Below are 22,769 nucleotides of genomic sequence, written 5' to 3'. Positions count from 1 at the left end.
CTGTCAATTTTCATTTATTTGAGGTTTGAAATTTTTGCTAGTGAATTTTATTCGATACGCATGGGCGATTCAATGCAACTTTTGAATGTGTGGTGGAATATATATTATATATTTTCTTTGAACTTTATTATTATGTTTGTTCAAGCCAGCACTTGGTAAATTCAAATGAACAATCTTACCATCACTGGATTTAACCTAAGAACGGCTGTGCTGAAATGTCTCAACATCACTTGGATGAAAAATAAAAAAGGCGAAGATAAAAAAATAAAAAAATATTCCTATTTCCTTTGATTTTATTCTTTCCTGTACAAATATATCTATAATTCAATTTACATGCTAAAAGCTTCAAGCTCTAACCAAAAAAAAAATCTTCTGTGGACCATTTCTTTCTTTGAACTGTCCTAGTAGTAATCATTATAATCTAATAATCTGTTAAATGTGTTCATTACTGAACAAGAAGCTATCTGTCTGGAGCTCTAGATGGAGAATTCTTTGCTGAATCCTTCCCAGTTTGTACGAGTACGTCATGGTTAATAGATGCCAACTGCGAGAGGTTCTACAAAAGGAAAATTTAATTTAACAGAGTATATGAATGATGGTCTGATGTCTTTTTCTTTTTCTTCTTTTTTTTTTTTTTAAGCTCGAAGCATAAAATTAGAGCAGGGTGCAAAATTTTACTGTCAGATATGGTGATAGAGTTAACAGAAAACATGATTTCCAAATATATTAGCAAAGAAGCATTTCATATGTCAGGGCAAGTAAGCTTCACCTTGAAAGAGAAATTTATCAAGGAGAGATTAAGTGGAGAAGAATCAAAATCTGCCATGTCACCACATTCATCCATCTGAACAGAAGGAAATAGAAGATAAATGATAAGGTCTCCTTCATCTCAATGCTGCCACCCCCACTCCAGGAATCAAACCGGTCCACTTAAACAATGAGTACACATACCTCATCTCCAGAATTTGAGGAACAGTCGTAAGTGTCAGTATCAGAACGGTTACTATTTTGATCATTTAATATTCCATTAGACATTTGTGGAAAACGTGAAACAAAATAGCTTGTGTCGTCAGCACTGTCAGGGCTTGGTACAAAGACAGCCTATCAAAAAAATATCAAGGTCAAGTTAATAATACTCCAAAATGATATATGTGTTGGTTCCCTTTTTTATTCTTTTTTTTTTTTTTTTTTTTTTTTTTTTTTGTGGGGGGTTGGGGCGGGGTGGTTTGTAGTGGAAGATCTAGAAAAAGAAATTGTCCAAGGTCAAATATATAATAAACTATAATAGAGTTTCTTTCGAGTTCAAAGAGGGGTATCTAAAACGAATTAAGAAAAGTAGAGGGGTCAATTGCCCGTGTTTTATAACATATATCAGCCACCGGGGCTGTGGATGGAGGCAATTACTTTAAAACACATGGATACAGGAAGAAGATGATGAAGCAAGCAAGCCAAGAGTATTGCATGAGCTCAACCAAGCAATTGTGACTTGAAGTCCTTCATGAATTTACCCTTGGTAAAGAGCTCTTTTTTTACCATGCATGAAAAACATCAAACACTGTAGGGAAAAGCCATTAGAACTGTTATCATGTAACTAGGCCCATCAAGAAGAAATTTAACTGAAGCAATATCTTCTCATTTTCTTGCACTTTTTAGTTATAGTAATGCCTACTGACTTACTAAGTACTGTTCTTTTCTGGTGGACCTAGCTACTCCACCACAGAATTTTCTCCTTCAGAAGATCAACATAACAGACAGATTCACTTAGCACAAGGGATTTCGTCCAATCATTCCTATCATTATTTGTCAGCTACTTTACAATCTCCTCAAATAAGTAAAAATGGTACTGCCAGTGACAGAACAACTGTGCATCATGGTTCTTAAGAAATTATGAAACTAAAATCCGCCAATACGAGTATAAACTAGTACCTTTTGCAATGCGAGGTTGTCCCAATCCACTCCTCTGAAAAAAGGATGTGATTTAACCTATAATCAACATAAGGCATTAAAACCAATCAGAAAATTCAGCAAGTTCTTTTTCGAGTTTTGTTATACAAATAAAATGTTGTTTTGTTAATGAACAAAATACAAAAATTAGGGAGCAAAAAACACCTCTGTTGATCCATTTGCTCCCAAACGTTGATTTGGATCATGAGTAATCAACCTATAAAGAAAGAATTGCAGTGGTAATTGTTTGACCATAAATGTAAATAGAAAATTTAATGCATAATAAGTAGGAAGTGATAGGAAGGATAGTCAACCTGTTAATCAAGTCTTGGGCTTCATAAGACATGCTGTCTGGAATGGGAGGCCATGGAATTTTTCTGTTAAGAATGTTGTCAAAAATTATCTGCCATAAAAAAGAGCACAGAGCTAGAACGGATTAATTCTCAACATAGGAGTTGAATTAAGGAAAAAATGCTCTACTCAAAAGAAAACAAGACAGGCAAAAGCCCAAGATCAACAGTAACCATGATTGCTACATGTGTACATTGAAGTTGAAGAATTACAAATTTAAGAATCATTCAAGGATCAAACATTAAAATGACAATTTTTTTATCCTCCATCACTTCAGTGGATAATTCCATCATGATTCAACAACTGCTTCCAATAAAGAAGTGGAATTGATAGAGAGAGGGTGACATTCTATAAACATTGCTTATTTCCCATTAAGACATTCATATTCCAATTCCAAAGTCAGTAGCATTTCTCGCCTTTTTTTTTTTTATGTAAATCATACAGCCCCAAAGCCAGAAGCAGCGCAGCCACAACTCGCAAGAGAAACCAATTTTAACATGAAGATCAAAGAGAGAATGCATATTGAGATATTTCTCAAACATAGCAGACAGTAAACAGCAGCAGAATTTGTTTGATGCAGGTGCTTCTGCTCTTGACTGAAATAACCACTATTATGAAATGATTAATGTTAACACACTTGAATTGCAGTCGCTCCCTAAAACTAGGATTTAGGATGATCAAGAAGAAAGACACCTCAGGACGTTCAGCACCAAAAGGTGGAACTCCAGTTATAAGTTCGAATAAAATTATTCCCACAGACCACCAGTCTACGGCATAACCTGCATGAATGACCAAGACATAAATAAAACTCTAAGAAATAATTGAGACAAATCTAAATTGAGGTCACAAGCAGACCATGCTCAGTCCCAAGAAGAATTTCAGGGGCCAGATAGTCAGGTGTTCCGACAGCTGAGTGCTGACTTCTGTCTTCTGTTTGTTGAGAGTGTGGACTAGGAAAATCTGAAACATTTTCTCCATTCATCTCAGGTCCTGATAATTCAATTGTGCTGTTTATAAGGCCAATTTTTGACAGCCCGAAGTCTGTAAGCTGGTAATATAAGCAATCGTTAGTACATCATCACCTGTGCATAATGGGGGTGATGCAGATAAGGATCAATATCTAAAGGACATAGAAGCATGCAGGAACATTTTATGTGAAATACTAGATTGAAGCCAAAAAGACAAAGAAAAAAGTGAAGTCCTAAAGTGGAGTTTCATCAGTGGCTCCATAGCTCTAACCCTAAACAAAGAGGCTCCATAGCTAATACATTGACTAATTAAATTTTATCCCCCAAATTAATTCTCCATATAAAGTAGATAGGGAAGAATTTTGCAGGACAGATTCAAAAAAAAGTGGAAAGCCTCTAGCTTAACTGTAGCTTCAGCACACTTATGTAAGGCCACGTGTATAAACATGAATAAATTCCCATACCTCAGCTGGCTAATTATTTTAGTCATTCATATCTAAGAATTGGTAAAATCATACAGTTTAAATGCCAGACCTTGATGTGCCCATCATGTGCAATCAATATGTTGTCTGGTTTCAGATCACGGTGCACAATTCCTAGAGAATGGAGATACTCTAAAGCAAGAACCTGTAACAGATAGAACCTGCTTAAGTAAAGATAAAAAGACCAATACAAAGATGCAAGGGCACCAATTATTTTAGTCTCACAAACCAGTTCTGCAATATATATACGAGCTACATCTTCCTCAAGGCAACCAACTTTTCTCAGCAAAGAGTATAGATCACCCCCATTGAGATATTCCATAACCAAATAGAGATTATCTCTACAGGTGAATGAGTAAAAGAATCGAACCTGTAACAAGAAGAGGACAATTTATTTTCAATGGATCTGAATTCATAACTTCAGAAATTCTGGTAAGCAAATATTATCTATCATTTTAAAACAAACTGTAAGGTGATGTCATACTGGTTCCAGGGGAAAAGAAATTAGCAACATATGCAAGGACTGGCAGTTCAATCAAATGCTACACATATGTAGAATGAAAATAACTGGTAACATGAAAAAATACCAGATAAGCGTCCTCTTACATATTTTACTTAAATCAATAATAGATCATTGTTCAAAGTAATCTAAAATTGAACATTACCACAAATGGGTTTCGAACTGTTATTAGTATGTTACGCTCTGCTAGTATTCGCTGAACATCATTCTTGCGCAGCATGTCCAGTTTCTTGAGCACCTGTATAGGCAAAAGACTGCATTATATTTTTTATGTATGCAACCAATCATTAAACTGTTATACAACAAAAATAAGCACAAAATTTATAGCAAAACATAAACTGCTTGCAGTTTGATGAGATTAGAATTGAAGAAATAATTTGGAAACTAGTCAGATAAAGAATCTTGGGATGGAGAACAATGAATACTATGAATCAAACCAAGGCAGCACCTGGCTGAATTTTCTAATCTACTTTTACTATTCTTGTGTGTGTGTGTGTGTGTGTGTGTGTGTGTGTGTGTGTAGTTTTTTTTCTGATAGGAAGTAAGGGAGTTAACCCGCATCTCCATTGCAAATAAAACTTTCAATCAAGTACCATGTGCTGGTACCTATTGTTCAGCAATTAAGAGTTATACTGCTGGCAAGTGATGTTCTTTGAATGTCCAGAAATATGGAAACAGATCAAAATGCAAATATCAAGTTCAAATTTATGAGCCATGCTGATTGGCTTTAATTACTAACTAGTAGAGGCAATTTTGTAAAACCCTGAGCATTGGCCTGCAATCTTTTCACCTTTTTCTACTACTCATACTACCTTCAAGCTTAACAAAAAAGGAAACCAGCATGTAGACCTCCAAACTTATATGCTGCAACATTGTAGTTTTTATATTCCCATGCCCAAAATATATATATATATATATATATATATATATATATATCAAACACTAGCGTCTTATTTGCTTCACATAGTGATTATGATGTTTGTTTGCATACATAAACCACTTGATATTTGCCAAGATTACCAACATTCAGATTCATCTTCTAACACGACCATTATGCTAGAGCCATTGGCACATGTTCCATGTCAATTTTCATCCATGTTATGCTGTAAAATTTTAGTTTACTATTCTCTTTGAGCTTATAAGCTAACAAAGAATAATTAACAGAATTCAACATTAAATTCCAGCGTTTTTAATTTCATTAGCAGCAAATTAACAAAAGAAATTATTCACCTTTATTGCAAATAAATCTCCTGTTATCCGTTTGCGGGCAAGAAAGACTTTTCCAAAGGCACCTCTACTAATTGGTTTGATGATTTCAAAATCATCAATGCTTGTCCTGTCTTTATGTGATGAATGTACAGGAGTAGACATTGCACTGCTTTGAGATGCATTATCCAACAAAAGTCTAGAATTTTCTTTATGTTTGCTGTCATTTGTAGGACTTTTGGCATCTATTGTGTCACAGGCAAGTATATACTTTTCTCTGCAGATACAGCAGGTAAAAAATTTCAACGAATTGGTGAGCTGTATTTGCTGTAAGAAAAAATACTTATGAATAATCAAATTACCGCAAGAGTTTCTCTATCCGGCCCCCGAAAGTGTCTATTACCAGAGCTTTTAGCTTGCTATGCTGTAAGACATCCTGCAGATCTTGTAAACAAGCAAGCAAGAAATCATATGAACCTTCCTTTAAGAGATCTGTGCTTGCCACACAGCGGGCTATGTCTGCAAGGTCGATCATCTATTCAGGAAAAATAAAATAAAATTAGGGGCATATTCAGCAATAAAAGCATAACTGTAAGGGAACGCACAAGTACTTGAAAGCAATGACAGCAACTTGGTAAAAAAAATAGTTGCCAGCCAAAAACCAAAGCACTAAAATATAAAATCCAAATTAAACAAATGATACATTGTAGTCACACATTAAATGAGAAACATAACTTTACTTTCAACTACTGTGTTCCATAGAAACAACTATTACCATCTGCTACAAGATCTACTGTGCGAATTTCTAACCTGTTGAACATCCTCTAGCTCTGAAGGATTATTATGCTCCAACCAGAAGGAATCAAAATGGCCAGCTCTAGGGGTATTTGTAGAGGAAACTGATGTCATGCTCCCACTTGAGGAAGGAGCACCATAATTGCATAATTTTATACCAAAATGGCCCTTTAAGTTAAGGGGGTGTAGGTGAGAATCATCTATAAAGGCAGTATCCATCTCATGTATGTCCTCAAACATTCCTTCAACACCTTTATTTCGCCATTCACTTATCTTGGGCGAGTAAACCTCGGCTGTGATAGAATTTGTAGTTTGTGTTCTTGAATTTTCAGGGCTGCTTTGTGGTGGGTGAACATTCATATTACGTGACTCAACAATTTGTTCCAATATCTCTGCAAGGTTTGACAAGCGCTCATCTACATCTAGACAATTTAAGTCACATTTATCTGCATATGCACATATATAAGAATGGGATTCTAAATGAGAAATAGGAACAATTTCTTCACATATTCTACAGATGACTGAATCAGATTCATCTAAAACTTGTTCCTGTTCATGAAGAGAATCATCTACAAATTCTCCCTGACCATGAACTGAACAGCTGGAATTGTTTGTTGGATTTCTAATGGAACTTTTATCCATTTGACAAAACTGTTGCATTTGAGATGGCAACTTTTCTTCAAAAACGAGAGAATCCTTTCTGGAAGTATCATCTGGCTCTTGAGAGCCACAACATATTGCCTCAGGAAATGAAGATAAATTTTTCTGTTGCTGCGACTTTTGTTTTATATTGCCTTTCTGATTTAAGGCACAACCTAGGTCAGAATCACCAATCCCCTGATTGGCAACCCAGCTCATGTCAACAGAAGGAACACTTTCTAGGCATCTTTTGAACTTCTGAAGTGATTTCTCATCAATAGGTTCAGTGTCCTTCTGAAACTGCAAAAGTCTAGTGCAGCGTGTCAATATAAAGAGCATGCGAGTAAATAACCACTTCAAGAGTCCTGTTTGACATTGTTGTCTTTTCTCAGTCAAGTCTTGAACAATTATTTCACACTCAACACGAAACTGAGAACAGGTCATCTCCATGCACAGTTGAGCAAGAATCAGAAGATCCTCAGCCATTTTCAACTCTTCTTGCAGTGAAGAGTCAATTTTCTCAAGGGTATCCATGACATCGCCAGCAAATCTAGCCAGTTCTTCATTGACCAGTTCTTTAGCAGAATCAAATCTTGAATGCAATGAACCCAATAGCTCCTAATTTTCAACTCATGACAAAAAAAGAAAATGATAAGTAAGTCTTTCTTAATTCAAAAAATTTAACATAACCTAAATTTTTTTTTTTCTTTAAAAGATAATCATATAAACAACAAAGAAAATGGGAATTTGTTATAATTAAATATTTTGCTTACAACTTAAAAAAAAAAAAAAAAAAAAATCAGTAATGAAGTGTTGAAGTACACCTTCAAATCACTGTAGCTATGGGCCCGATGGTGGGCATGTGGAATGCCACCCTTTGGTCCTAATTCATGTGAAAAACTTTTTAAGCCTTTTGACACTTTACTCCTGCCATTTAGATGATTTTCACCATTGGAAATTTTGGTTTCTGCTTGTTCCTTTCTGCCAAGCATCTTAGCTTCCAAGTTTCTCTCCTGGAAAATAAGTAAGCACACTTATTTAATACTTCTGGTGAAGTACAAAGTATATTCATACAATGGGTATCCATAAATAAAACTCCCATGCATTATTGAACAAATTTCACCTCAATATTTGCAGAAACACCGGCAATAACTTGGCTAGTATCCTTGGAAAAATATGAAGTCAGCCATCGAGTTATCTTCTTTCCTTTATCATGTTCTGCAAAAAAATACATTGATGATCTAGTCATCTTACAATATGAAAAGACATTACTTATCAGAAAACAAGAAACTGGGTTTTTTTGACGAATTTTTAATTATATCCAGTATCTCAATTTACTTGGCAATACCAAAGAAGGAGCCAATAATTAGGGAGACTGAACGTTGTAGGATTGCTCTAAGCTAAAGTATTTGCTTTTTTGCCACCAATTGCATTACTATTTTCATTATCTCACAACTAAAAACACTTCTTGAATAGTTGAACGGGACATACTTGCCAAATTATTAAAATAAAAAGGCTGGATTTTCAAATTCTATTCAATTAATTAAAACTATGATTAACCACCAAAAATCATGGGAATTAAATCAGCAAATGCCAAAAACAGAAAACAGAAAACAAAATAAAATAGACAGCAAAACTGGAACCAAACCTCCTCTGGAGGAAGCAGTTTTTCCCTGTCCTTGAGACATGTTCTTCTGTTTCAGCCTTCCATTCAAAGGACAGGAGGCCTTGAAGCTACATAACTCTTAGATTTGGAGCCATGAACCATCTTAAGGATGGGTAATCTTAACATAATTTCTCAATAGGTTTGGTCAAGCACATTCACAAGGAGTAAAAAAGTAGAATCCTATAAAGCAAGGCTGGTAGAAAATTTTGCATAATTCCCTGAAGTTTTTCACCCACAAGCACATTACCATGGAATTACTTTCCGCCAATGCCTCAAATCCTCCCATGGGTCATGACTCTACTCTGTATTTTCCTGATGTGGTTTGTGATCATCAATATCCATGGAATGATGCTTGTGTATGATTACTACTGTCACTAACTGGCATGGCAACTCATTTTACAGCTTAGCTGCAATGGATTTTCATCATAGACAAATGAACATTTCAATGGATGCTCTATAGCTTCTTAACTACTGGCAGACTACAGCAGGCAAGGCAGTGCTTCTGCTTACTTCAATAATTAGCTCGATTCATTGAACAAGATGAGCGTCCTGGTTTGGAAGCTTTGTATTTGTGGAGCAAAGGCATCATCATCCTTGAGAAAGCAACAAAGATTCCAATTGCTAAAATAACTAATCCTGAAAAACCCAATGCAGCTTATACAATGTCAACTCCCTCCCTATTTAAAAAAACTTTCTTCAGCAATTACTTCTACACAGTGCCGCCAACTGGATTACTATTTTCATTATCTCACAGCTTAAAACACTTATCGAACAGTTTGGATAGAACACACTTGCTAAAAAATTGAAATAAAAAGCTGGATTTTCAAATTTTATTCAATTAACTAAAAATATGGTTAACCACCAAAAATATGGGAAATAAATTAACAAATGCCAAAAACAGAAAACAAAAATAAATAAAATAAAATAAACAGCAAAATTAAACTGGAATCAGACCTCCCCTGGAGGAAGCAATTTTTCCACGTCCTTGAGACACGTTCTTCTGTCTCAGCCTTCCATTCACGGGAGGCCTTGAAGCTACATAACTCCTAGACTCGTGCAACTCTTCCTGTTTTGAACTGAGCTCGTCGTTCGAGGGGCCTCGACGAGTCTTAATCCGATTCAAACCGGATGGAATACCGGCCGGAGAGGATAAACTCCCACCGGTTTGGATCGTCTCGTTCATCATAAAAAATTTATCGTCAAAATCAGAACTACCAACAGAAATGGGATTGGAAGGTGAAGGAAAATGAAGTTTCGCAGCCGTTAAGCGTTTTTTGTCTTTTTGTTAGAAAGAAGCAAAGAGAGTGGTAGCGAAGAATGAGTCTTTTGTGGCGGTTAGTTGAGAGACCGAGCAAGCAATTTGCACTTTGTTAAGAAGTTGTGCATAACACAGCGACGATATAACTTTTCTTTTACTCAATACATCATTTCAATTAGTACTATTTAGATTTAAGATTTTATTTATTTATTTAAAAAATAATTGCAACATCGTCACAAGATACTGTACTCTTCCGAAGTTTCTACCGCTGCACGTTTTTTTTTATTTTGGGACTCGATAAAACGCTCGTTTATATAGTATTAAATTACTTAAAATAAATTTTTTTTAATAATTATTTTTATTTTATTATTTTTAGTGAATAAAAAAATCACTCTCGTTTTAATAAAAAAATATTTTTCAATAATTTAATTGGCTGAATTTAGATAAGAATAAGCATTTATCGGTCGTGGTTTTATTTTTTGATAAGCCGTGAAATTTCTATTTTTGAATAAACCTTATGACTTTATCCAAAAGGCAATTTTGCCCAAAATAAAAAACATAATATTATATTATCTTCATAATTTCAAATCAGCAGAGCGTGCTTGGCTATGCTGATTGATATCAGATTCCTCGGTGTCGTGACTTAATGGTGACGTTATATTTGCGTTCTGAAATCTGAACCACCACCCTGACTCCTGAGTGGCGTGGAAATTTTCAACTTTTGAATGAAGCCTTTAGTTTAGACTTTTGCCTGTTTAATTTTAATTATTGATTCTACGGTGGCAGCAGCCGGCCACCTTCCCACTAACAAGTGGGAGACTTTTTAGTGATTGAGCTGCCGCTGGTGCATTCTTTGCCCATGTTAGATTCAAACATTGACCAAAGATTTGTATCTGATAATGGAATTTGATTCATTTTTTCATTTTCGTATGGAGGAACTTTTTCTGCGTGACGATGGTGAAAAAATTTTCTGATCTGACCAAAGAGAAACTGCAGATAACTTGATTGTTCACATTGAATCAATCAATCCTTAGCTGTAAATCTAGTGAATCTGGCAAGAATTGCAATACACTGTAACAAGATGTTTTATTATAATTTTTCTTTTTGTTATGCAGCTTGGAACTCAAGTTACAACATTTCAAAGCTCACAAGGTTCTCTGACACCAAATGAACTGTCCAAATATAAAACTAGAAAGAATTCCAGCACCTGAAGTTAAAAGTTGGCAGGAACTAATTTTACAACTCAGTTGCTATCATCCATAACTTGATTGTTCGCAAACAGATTCTCCCTTCTTTTAGGGAAACCTGTAGATTCCAATGTTGAACCCCTATATTTTAGCTCTGAAGATGTTCTATAATTAGGATCAACAGAAGTAGGTCTGGAGTTGGTATCAGCAGAATTGGGCCTGAATGAGCTCGTTGCTCCTCCCCCAGGATACTGTGGAGGAGAAACATACCTTCTTGGTGGTGGACCTCTCAAGCCACTAGTCCTCAACTCCATCATATCATCTCTTCTTGAAGAAGAATTGACAAATGATCGGTCCCCAGAGCTTGATCCTAATGGAGCTGCTGTTGTAGCAGATGTGGAGCTGAAAGGATCATCTGGTCCCCATGATGTAAGTGCTTCCTTCTTCTTAGCAAAGAATTGCCATGCTCCAAATAGAAACAGAATGAAGAACAGCACAGGACTTGTCCATAGCATTGTATTAAATTCTCCTTTAAATACTGGAAGTTTAGAGCGATACATTCCCACATATCCACTACCAAGGCCAAGAACAACAAGTTTTTCTTTGTCACTGGCTATTAATGGTATCACCCTTCTCCTCCCCTCAGCAAATGCACCCGACAGTTGATAATTCAGAAAAGATGTTATGATCTCATCCAAACCAGCAGAGAACAAAAGCCGAGGTCCACCAACCCTAACATAATGTTGAGTCGAAACATTATATGCAAAAACCTTCTGTTCATTGACAACAAGCAAATATCCCTTAATGGCCTGCAATGCAATGGGTTCATCCATGTCGAACTTTCTCTTGGATCTTACCCTACATTTGAAGTTCATTATATCTCCTAATAATAATACATGAATCAAATCACCGTCCGAAGTAAATCCATAAGCTTTAGACCGTTCTGTAGCATCAAAAACATAACTCCGAACAAGAGAGTGATTCAATCCTTCACATTCAGATTCTTTAATTTTCATGCTCCTTAAATCTAATGATCCTGCACCACTCTCAGTCAGAAACAAAAGCCTTTGCTTCAAAAATGCAAGTGGTCTGCTTGCCGGCATGGCAGAACCATGAACTGTCCCATTTTCTCTAAAAACCTGAATCTTCCCACCAACATCTGATGATAAGATATATCTTGATCTCCCAACATGATGCACTTCCAAAATGCTTATAGCTAAACCTTCTTCATTATGATCAGAGGGGATATACTTACCTACATTTTCAATAGATAATAAACCCCACTCCTCTCCATTCAGCCCTTCATGAACTTTGTGCACCAAAACCACACCATTCTGATGCCCCGTGACCACAATACTCTCATTCTTATAAACTGACAAGTATGAAACCATTGCAGTAACCGGTGAATCGCATTGGGTGTAAAACTCAATCAAAACATCCCCATTCCTCGAAAACACATAAACTCTCCCTTTATCATCCCCAACAGCAACGTACCTACTGAGACCCTCATAATCTCGAAATGGCAAAACATTAATACAAGTTGCATCTGAATCTAATTTCACAGCAGACACAAATTGAAACCTCTCTGACCAAAATGGGCTGTATTTTGTAACTGAAACCGCTCTTACTCTCTCCCTATCTTGAGTTTTACCCTCGGTTGCCTCTTCTTGGACTTTAAAAACAGATCTTTTACCATCAAACTTGATCTCATTAGTTCCACCTAGTTCTTGATTCTGAATACAATCTAAAGGCGCCCCTACTTTCGTTGACTCTGATAATTTTGTTTCTAATCTAGCAACTACTTCACTGAGATTTCTCACTACTTCTTCGAGCTTATGTAATATAACTTCCTGCGCGTTGGATTCAGCTCTAGTTTCAATTTCAGGTTCCTGGTAAGGAGAGTGGTGGTCTTCGTGATCGTGTTGGGTTGAGACTAAGCTCGAATAGTTTATCAAAATTGCAGCCAAAATAAAAAACAAATAGAAAAAAGAGAACAACTTGCCTTTGTGGGTATTCGCCATTGAAGAAGCTTGTGTCAGTGTGTGAACGTCATATATATTGTATTGGCACGAGTAAAAATTGCAGATCTTTAGTATTTGGATCTAAAGATTGAAGAGATTATAGCAGGAATCTATGTTGGATTTAACGAATCTGGTGCAAGGGTAAGAGGGATTTTGGATCAGAAGGAAGAAAGAAAGAACTATCTTTCTTTTTTTGAGGTTTTCTTTGACTTGGGTCTACGTACGGTATATGAATGTTAGGGCAAGAAATCGGGTTTTTTTTTTTTTTTTTTTTTTTTTCAGGCAATACTTGCGAAAAATACTTGCTCGGACAAGCACATCCACTGTAAGATGAAGGAAATAATCCTCTCGAGTTGGTTCCATAAAACTTATCTGCTGACATATAATATTTTGACACGCTGCCAATCTATTTACCGAAATTGACCTTTCAGTATAGATATATATTTTTTTTACCTCTGAGAGATAAATACGTTAGTGATTAGTGATTAGCATCGAGTATAAGAGAGGAGGCAGAAAAGAGGAAAAATGGGAAAATGGGGGAAAAAAACACAGGCCAGTGTCTAAATCAGCAAATGAAAGATGGCCAGGAAAGTCGAACACGAATCCCTGTGCCCCGGTCTCCCCGCCACACCTCATGGCGCAAGTGGTTTTATTATTGGGCATTCGGCCCAATGGCTGACCTTCAGTGGCTTACTGTGGTCCAAGTCCAGCACTTGAAACAAAGTAGGTTTCAGAACAAACGTTTTCACGAGTTCATTAGAACATTCTGGGTATGGCACACATCTCATAAATAGAAGCTTCATTGTGATATTCAGTTCAGCATCTGAACATTGAATAGAGAAACTTTACAATGCATTATTTTTCTAAATCTCAATTGAAAAACCATCGCCAACATCATTTAACAGACTTTTATGTACCATCCTGGGCTGTTCTTTAACTTCTTATTGATACATTAGGTTCTCTCTTTACAAGATTCTGATCCAATTTAAAAGCAGCATATATGTCTTCGACTTGGCCAGCCATGCTACCGCGAATGCAATTACTGGATTGTAGTGATGGGCACCTTAATATCTCATGTAGTGAAGGGCCGGATTCCTTTTCTGTCATAGTTTGTGTATTTTGAGCACTGGACCTAACTTGCGAGTTACTGAACTTGGCTGGTGCAGCTTTCTTTGGTCTGCTTTCTCTTTGGACCTGCAAATTTAGAGTATACCCAATTAACATCAACAATTTCATAGTGCTAAACAAAGTTGAGGCAAGACAAACTCTTAGCCAGCAAGCATATTAAGATGAAGGCTAAGTTTAATTGAGTTTAGTTTAAAATAAAGCAAGAACAAGTTCCCACTATTAATAAATGAAAACTTCAATTTTGTAGCTTCAAATGAATGTGGTTGAGTTGAATTCACAATATCATATTGTAATAACCTTGGTAAAGTTGATCAATTTGTCAGTTAGAAAAATATTACAGAGAAACCTGCTTGTGCCAATTGTTCACAAGTAAAAGCAAAACCTTAATTGCCATAGAAAATAAAGTTATTGTAAACAAGTTGAGCATGTTTCAACTCAAATTATTGCAGAGAGATCCTTAAAACTTCCAACTCAATTAAGATTTGTTGAATCTACTGGTAGAGCTTACCAAATTTGAGGAATCCTCTGACATTGCACTCCTACTATTGCTGTCATCTCTTTCAAAGACAAAAGAACGAACTATGCTTGGACCATGTTTCTGGAATGATGGGAGAGAATTTCTTGACCCCAGACTTAGGAAAGATGACTGAAACATTTTCCAGAAGAGGTTACAGTGAGTTAAGCAAGATAGAATGGCAGCAAGTCAAGTTTGTAATGTTCATTTCTTTTGGATATGAACAGAGGTAGATGCAAGAATGTTCACAGCATGTTAGACTTCAACTTAAATAGTAATAATTTTGAAGCACAGAAAAATTGCAAGTACTTGGGAAGTGACAATCACTAAATTTTAACTTTATTCTATTGGAGCTACTAATTGGAACAGAGATAGGATGAAAGGATTAGAGAACGCTACAGTATAGCGAATGTAACATATGCACGCAATTCTAACACAAATTAAGTCCTAAACACAGAGCAGATGGTTGTACTTCGATGAGTTCCACAATGCCCATATGTTGACCATGGAAATCAACAATAGATTCAAAGCAGTAAAACCGATCACTACATCCAATCAAAGCAAATTGATTTACCTTCGATGACAAAGTCCTATTTCCTCCAATGGACAGCATATGAAAATGGGCTGCAAAATAAAGCAACAAAGCTAAGAGTTAGAAGTCACAAAGTACTCAGTTCATGCTGCACTGCACATCCTTTTGATTTGGCAATGTAAGTGACATATACTACAGATCGTACATGTCGTTTTCGCTTTCCTCCTAGTGTCTGGTACACTGTTCAACTTCTTTATAAGACCAAAAATCTCTCTGGAGCCTTCATCCTCTGCTGGTGACAAGAATGTTGCTTCCTCTTCCTGTTACAAATCATAATTTTCAGTCCCCATCTAGAAATTTAAATCATATAAAGTTCAGAATGAAACCATAAAAACCTATGAACCAAAATTATGATGGTATCCCCAAGAAAATTGTAAACAAAAAAAAAAAAAAAAAAAAAAAAAAAAAGAAGAGAGAGAAGAGAGAAGTAAAATCATATTCTGAGCTCATATCAAATGCATTAATGATCCGATGAAACTCACAGCTTTATCAGAGAGGCGCTGCTTAGCAAGACATCTTTCTGTTTCCTCATCATCAGAGGAAACATATACATCATCTTTATCTGTAAACATTAGAGGAATCATTTCCTTTGCTTTCTTCAAGTTCATTCGTACAGCATTTTTTGGAACAAGGTATTCCTCAGGGTCATCAACAAACTCTCTACCCTCTTCACTCCCTTCATCTTTCTCTTCAATGAAGGTCTTTTCTCTCTGTTTAGAACCACATTTAAGTTTCTGCAAAAGGTTTTCTGTTCCTGCAGCATCCTGCTGCTCAAGCCACTTCTGATGAAGTTCATTACGCATTTCATCATCAATTGGCCTTTCTTCATACTCAGTTGCTATCATATCATGAAGCTCCTCAGACTCCATGTTATCCTCATCTTCCTCATTATCTTGGAAACAAGCTAGGTCATTATCACTATCATCTTCTTCCTCAGCTTCGTCATCAACAAACGCTTTTACAGGATCACCTGCTGGAGATGAAGACAAATCAGCTGATCCATGCAGGCAGGGATCAATGTTCTCCTTGTCATTTTCCTCTTCATCAGAAGAACTACAAAAGAGGCAATAAATTTTCACTTTACAATAATGATTTACAAAACAATCAATTTCAGCATAGTTAATGCAAAAATTGAAACTGCTTCCACATAATGATTTCCAGCAAGTATGATTCAATAACAGTGAAGCACATGCTCAGATGACATATGAATATACAACTAACAGTGTTACAGCTAGAAAAAAGAAACTGATAGATAAAATACATTAATGGAAAAAAAACCTTTTCTCTACAGAAATATTTAGCAATTAGATTGCTGCAGGCAGAATACTTATGATGGAAAATATTTGAATCACTTACAAATCATCAGGAGCAGAGTCAAGCTTTAAGTTCATTGCAAGTAAAGAAGGTCTCATAACTTCTTCTAGTGGACTACTGGGCGTTTCATCTTTGGAGTCACTTGTTTGGGAATCAAAAATAATATCCTACAAAAGAACATATCAACTAGTGTTTATTAACTGGTTTACAATGAGTGAAGTTCAGGTGCAAAATTAAACCTGAGTATCATCAACGGGAGCTCGAAATTTTTGTTTTGAAGCCCCATCCAAATCCTGCAATTTCAAAGACATAGTTATTATATTCATTCAGTTGTGAACATTTACTTGCTTGCATACCAGTAACTTAAGGCAGAAACCAGTTTGCATATCGAATTTGAATAATTAAATGCAATGTAAAAAGTACAAAAAGTGCCAAGTGATTATTTATGACTCTTAAGAGTTTCCCATTCGCCACAAAAAATTGTCATTAACGGTTAAAGTTAAAGCATGTAGTGAAATTGTTACAAAATACATTGATTGTGGGCTTAAAACAAATATTATTTTTTATAAGAATTGGTCAAGGGATAAAAGTAAATTAGAAACATAATTTATAAGGGTTAAAGCTTGTAAACTTACAAATGCATAGTGTTCTGCATGTCAGAAAGAAGAAAAATGCATCTATACATGTAATTAGGTTAATCATATAGTTACAAGTCTATAACACAACATATACCCATTTAAAGTTAAGTTGGGAGGTACACAAAGTCATTATGGAAAAGCGACATTATCTGACTCACCATCTTAGAAGTTACGTTTTTGTGACTGTCGTTAGAAGTCTCCTTAGATCTTTCTGCACTCTGAGCATGTAAACTGCCCTCCACATCTCCAAAACATGTATTTTCACTATCTGCTTCTTCAGCCTTGTGATATTCTACATCCACGAAAGGGGAATTTTCTGTATCGAAGTCCAGTATCAGCTCTCTTGAGATGGAGTCATTGCCCCCAAGAGAAGAATTTCTGATTGTAATGACGGAACTGGGACTACAAAAATCGCGGAGATAGAATTAAATATTTTAAATGGTACCACCAATAGATCATCCCAAATCAAATCCTATTGAACTTCACTTACTTTTCTGAAAATCCATGCTTCCTTTGCCGGATCTTCTCCAAAACAGAAGAAACAGACTTTTGAACAGCAGGAACAGGTTTAAATGATGCATCTCTAGTTTCTAGTCAAAAGGAAAAGAGATACAGTTTCAAAATTTGATATCAGGATCCAAACAACTATTAAAGTAATAAGTAATCAAGTTCCAGCAAAGAAAATTCAATTCATACCTCTCAACAACCTCTGAGATTCAGAGCGGAGCTCCTTAAGTCGATCTCTTCTTTCCTGTATAATCAAAAGCAATTATAAATTAACAAAACAAACTCAAAAAGCCCTTGATTTCCAAAGAAGCGAAAATCACATGCCTTATCCCCTCTTCTTTTGGTGGGCATAGCTGAATATGACATCTCGTCAGGTTCATCACTGCCACTCTTGACTCTCTTTTTCTTCTTTTTCTTCTCTTGCTTATCCTCGAGTTCATCCACATTCCGGCGTTTCTTCTCCGACTCCTGCTCTGTCCTCAATTCCCCAATATCCCCTTCCACTTCCGTACCCATTTGATTCCCAACTCTGCCATGATATTCCTCAGCCACAGAACCAAATTCCAAAGATCTCTTAGCTCCATAATAAACTTTCTCGATATCCAAACTATCAAAACCGGAATCCAATTCATTTCCATTTTGTAAACATTCGAATTGGGACTCAGATCTGTCATTTAATTCTTTAAAATCTTCCCCGTTGTTTTCTCCTCTGTCTAAAGCTTCAAATATTGTTGAGTTTGCCTCAAGAACCAAAGGCGCATCATCACTCGGGATATGATCTTTAGGAGATTTCTCGTTTGCTTTTCTTAGACGTTTGAGCCTTCTTTCAGGAACCGGCGAAGGCTGCTTTTCGGAGTCCGAAAACTGCGAAAACTCTTCTTCATTATCCATCTCCGTCGAAATCTGTCACAGATATCAACTACAAGGGGTTTATCATTCTCTTTCTTGAAGGCGCTTTAGGTCGATATTAGTATCTTAGGGTCGAATTTTGGCGCCGAATGTTTTAAAATTTTTGGAGAATTGGCGCAATTTGAGCCGCCAATTTTTGCGACTGAATGATCGTGAATTGGATGAGCGCTCACTGCTTAAACCAGAAAGACAAAAAAAAAGGAACCGGTTTAACTTAGATCGGTTCAATTTGATTCGTGATTTTAAATATTTTTAATTTTCAATTAAATTAATTTATTTAAAAAAATCAAATGGAATTAATTCAATTCACAGTATCGAGCAAACTCAATTGATTCAATTTTATGTATAATATAATTTGATTTTGATTTGATTTATAAAAGAAACATATTTCAATTTTTAGTTTAGAATTAAATTGATTCATGATTCGATATAGGATGTAAATAAACGGGTCGGTAAATTTTATAGTACTTTTTATCTACGTTATAATTTTCTAAAAAAAAAAATTATTTATATAATTATCTTGTAGTTATTTTTTAAAATTTAATTATATATTATGTGAAATTAAAATTTCGCTACATATGAACTCTTATGAATAAGAACTCATTTGATGTATCTGAACAAGATATATGACTACGAATGATATTGTCTATTGCATCTTTAATAACAAATAAGAACTCATTTGATGTGTCTGAACAAGATATATGACTACGAATGATATTGTCTATTGCATCTTTAATAACGTAGAGTAAATGGATAAACGATGGTGTTGTAGAATAAAAGTTTGTTATTTGATAATAAAATTATATTCTTAAATTTTAATATTTTTATTCAGGTCTTTAGATATTTGAAAAAATATATATATTTCTTAAATGTTAATGCTTTAGTGTATAGCTGTAAAAATGCAAGATAAATATATTTTTAATAAATTGTAGTAATCACAGTAGCCAGTAATATTAACAACATGCGTACTCTATCGAATCGATTATCAATGTCATAATATAAATGTATTTTTATAAGATTATAGTAATAAATTTATCAACGCTGAAAAAATATTTTTCTCCCTCATGGAGGAAAAGTTATTTTCTATTAAAATTACTCGAGAGAGGAAAAAATATTCTTTTAAAATTACTTAGTTTTTGCTTTGATTTCTGTTTACTCATTTCCCTGAATATACCAAATATTAGAAAACCCAGAAAGATTTTTTAGGAAAATTGTTTTATGGATTCAAATAGAGCCTTAGATAGGAATATTTTTGGTTTATGTTTCAAAAACCTTACAAACAAAAGAGGAACCAGTGTAACAAAAGCCAAAAAAAAAAAAAAACGCTGACCCTTGAATAAGGACAAGGGGTAATAATTAAAGATACAAAATTTTAAAATTACCGAAACGGTAATATATTTCAGAAAAAAAAATAGCAGTTTTAACAATTGCTGCGATGGAGTTGCTGCCTGGCCAATCATCAGCTCGCTCGCCGCAATTATGAACAATATTCAAGGAATATTACAAATAGAAGCATACAGCTACTAGGGGCACAGCCAATGGTGGGTGCAATGTTTTTCCAAATTTAAGGGACCTGAACACTATAATGTCGCATCTATCAAATAAATCATCACCAAAGAACATGTCACACCTCAAAGTTCCATGTACTCTCAGCACTTAATTTTGGCACTTTCGATTCCTCTCCCAAATTGACGGATGCAGCGATCTGAACCAAACATCGATCCAAGACCAGGAAAGATTTCAGTTAGAACCTCGTAAGATAAAGCATAAATATTTGGAACATTAGAAATGCTTAACCAGACATTCACAGGCAAAAGCAAGACAACCACTAAAAAGAATTTCATAGCTTACAGCCATCATCAATCGCACATTCAAATACAAGCAATACCTGAACAAGTCATCATATTGTTTCAAGATAAGGAAAAATCTAGGATTACAGTGTCTGCTTTCCTTGAATTCAAAATAATAAAGTGATTGCTAATCTTGGAAGTGCTTCACTGCATGAAGCTTTCAGATCCCTCTCAATTTCCTAAAAGAATTAAATTTCCAGAAATGAAGAGAAACACTACTTTCCCTCACTCCTTCATGCTGTACGATTTTACTTCTCTAAACAGGAAAGGATATCAAGTTCAGCATTAAAACAGCCTATGTACACTACTTATTAGCCCACTTTTCTGCTTTGTGAATGTAACAAACCAACTACAAATTTTCAATGTATTTTCTTTGCATGTGATGTGACAGAAAAAATCAATGTAACTTAGGCTTTCCCCTTTCAATAAAATAAATTCAGATTTACCATCATGGAAGCTCAAGAACCAAAATATCATGGAAGTAACAAGTTCCCACATTATCAGCATAGCCGTATACATGCAATGAGCCTAATAATCATGAATCAGTTGCCTTGGCACTGCCTTATCATTTAATCCAATGCTAGCATAATCAGACAGCTTTCTACTACATGATCATTTAAATGACACATCTAAGAACTATGACAAGGTCCTGGACCAACCAAAACATGGTGCATTTAACATAATAATAGATATCAAGCACTTGACTGCTCAAATTCCAAACTTAAATTATGTGTAATGAAATATGAGATTCTTAGTTGAGAAAGAAAAATATGTAATTTAAGGTCAACTGACTCTTTACGGGGCTAAGACTAGTTACTATCAATTAACACAGAATTCGCAACTTGTACTTGCCATAAAAAAGTATAAATAATGATAATATATAAAAATAAAAATAAAAAAAAGAAAGTGAAGTAAGAAGCAGAAACCAAGCAAGTAATGACGAGCAGAAACATGGACATAAGAATCTTGCATTTACCTTGAAATTTCCACTAAATTTTGAATTCCTTGACCATTCTAAAGCTAATGCCTTGCTTGATGTTTGATATGTAGCCCTAAACACATCATCAGCATAAACCTTCCGCGAGACAGCAAAATCCCAGGAGTTCTTTGCCAAATCATAACATGGCTCAAATGTAGTCACTCCTTGATGCACATAAGTATACTTCAACTTGCAATTCCCTGTACCAAGCATGTAATTGGCAGACACCTTGTTCGCCGAATCAAGCACAAGCGCCCCATCCAATATCGTGCGGTTATCCCCTCTGCTGTGAATGTATGTGAGGTTCAAGGGCTTATCAGCAACCCTAACAGTATTCATAAACTGAAACCGAAAATCCTGCACAACAAGACGAGGTATTAACTTGGTCAAAAACTGTCAAAGTAAGTGTGTTAATATCACAGAGAAATCTAAACAACATAAGAGAATTCAAATTCTTCAATTATCATTTCAGACGCTGTCATTTTTTGGATTTCAGGTTTCCTTTTAGTTTCAGTAACTGAATCGAGAGCTTCCTTTAAATTGAAACCCTAGATGTCAAAATCTACATTTGGCTAATCGGTATACATACAAAAGAAAGTCAAACAAGCAGTACCGCAACAATTGTTTCAACTTTCAATTAACTTTTACTATAATTTTTCAACACCAATAACTGGGCCATTTTTGAGGCAAGTGAACGGATTTTATGCATTACCTTTTTAGGGACGTTGTAATCGACGATGAAGAAGCCAGGTTTCTCGATGCCTAAAGCCAAGCCGTTCAAGCTCGGGCCATTGACAACGGTGGCGTCCGTCAACGAAGCCCGGAGCTTAACATCGCCGGCGTTGAAGGCGATCGTAGCAGCTCCGCTGCTTTTGTCATTCTCGTACTTGCCCTTCAAAGATGCCTTCATCATTTCACGACAAACAAAGGAGTTTCGTGACAAACGAAGGAGATAGGCGGAGCAAGGAAAACGAGGATATGTCGAGGGTTTTATTTGGTTTTATATTTGTTATCGGTGCTTGCGATTTTTTGGCGGCCCTTGTCGTTTAAGATTAGATGGGCCATTGGGTCTACAGTCAACGGTCTGGCGCCGGCTCTGCATTATAGACTTGCTACTGCCTACTGGTGTTTTTTTTCCTGGGCTATTTACCGGGCTGTGTTGGTCCCGTTGAGAGAGAAAAAAAAATCTCATTAATCATGAATTCTTTATTTTCTTTTTTTTTTTTTTTTTCTATGTTGACCTTTCCTGTAAACTTCCTGGATATAAATCAGATTGTAAGCTGCATGTGCAGTCGTAGTTA

General features: G+C 35.6%; 4 protein-coding genes across 6 annotated transcripts; all 4 read right to left on the bottom strand.

Moving 5' to 3' along the window:
• Window positions 1-257: 257 nt before the first annotated feature.
• Window positions 258-9,979, bottom strand: LOC149493425 (Protein kinase superfamily protein). 3 transcript variants are annotated; one of them, XM_089726210.1, is made up of 17 exons: window positions 9,526-9,979; window positions 8,029-8,123; window positions 7,730-7,918; window positions 6,282-7,523; window positions 5,834-6,006; window positions 5,496-5,748; window positions 4,411-4,503; window positions 3,975-4,115; window positions 3,798-3,890; window positions 3,151-3,343; window positions 2,989-3,074; window positions 2,259-2,347; window positions 2,110-2,161; window positions 1,927-1,983; window positions 952-1,101; window positions 770-844; window positions 258-544 (listed from the first exon to the last, which is right to left on the bottom strand). In XM_089726210.1, the coding sequence occupies exons 1-17, from the start codon at window positions 9,755-9,757 to the stop codon at window positions 461-463; spliced, it is 3,297 nt and encodes a 1,098-aa protein (XP_089582336.1). In that variant the 5' UTR covers window positions 9,758-9,979; the 3' UTR covers window positions 258-460. The 3 variants fall into 3 exon arrangements, with proteins under 3 accessions (XP_089582336.1, XP_089582335.1, XP_089582337.1); XM_089726209.1 differs by having other exon boundaries at window positions 258-556; window positions 9,526-9,978; XM_089726211.1 differs by lacking the exon at window positions 9,526-9,979 and adding an exon at window positions 8,554-9,052 and having other exon boundaries at window positions 258-556.
• A 911-nt stretch (window positions 9,980-10,890) lies between these two features.
• On the bottom strand, window positions 10,891-13,383 carry LOC149493424 (putative membrane protein At1g75140). The gene has a single exon (XM_089726212.1). It carries the CDS (start codon window positions 13,035-13,037, stop codon window positions 11,073-11,075), a length of 1,965 nt encoding a protein of 654 aa, XP_089582338.1. The 5' UTR covers window positions 13,038-13,383; the 3' UTR covers window positions 10,891-11,072.
• A 436-nt stretch (window positions 13,384-13,819) lies between these two features.
• Window positions 13,820-18,783, bottom strand: LOC105633769 (DNA ligase-like protein). The gene is made up of 11 exons (XM_012216424.4): window positions 18,055-18,783; window positions 17,920-17,974; window positions 17,714-17,813; window positions 17,382-17,625; window positions 16,825-16,878; window positions 16,628-16,752; window positions 15,754-16,324; window positions 15,417-15,531; window positions 15,254-15,303; window positions 14,674-14,811; window positions 13,820-14,231 (listed from the first exon to the last, which is right to left on the bottom strand). Exons 1-11 carry the CDS (start codon window positions 18,619-18,621, stop codon window positions 13,971-13,973), a joined length of 2,280 nt encoding a protein of 759 aa, XP_012071814.1. The 5' UTR covers window positions 18,622-18,783; the 3' UTR covers window positions 13,820-13,970.
• A 1,226-nt stretch (window positions 18,784-20,009) lies between these two features.
• Window positions 20,010-22,533, bottom strand: LOC105633770 (outer envelope pore protein 24B, chloroplastic). Its single transcript, XM_012216426.3, has 3 exons — window positions 22,181-22,533; window positions 21,466-21,825; window positions 20,010-20,344 (listed from the first exon to the last, which is right to left on the bottom strand). Exons 1-3 carry the CDS (start codon window positions 22,379-22,381, stop codon window positions 20,264-20,266), a joined length of 642 nt encoding a protein of 213 aa, XP_012071816.1. The 5' UTR covers window positions 22,382-22,533; the 3' UTR covers window positions 20,010-20,263.
• Between the last annotated feature and the right edge of the window lie 236 nt (window positions 22,534-22,769).

Source organism: Jatropha curcas, chromosome 9 (genome assembly GCF_041381405.1).
Source record: "Jatropha curcas cultivar XTBG-Jc1 chromosome 9, XTBG_Jcur_1.0, whole genome shotgun sequence".
Classification (NCBI taxonomy): domain Eukaryota; kingdom Viridiplantae; phylum Streptophyta; class Magnoliopsida; order Malpighiales; family Euphorbiaceae; genus Jatropha; species Jatropha curcas.
The sequence above is the reverse complement of the archived record's forward strand: the minus strand, read 5'-3'. Positions and strand labels throughout refer to the sequence as shown.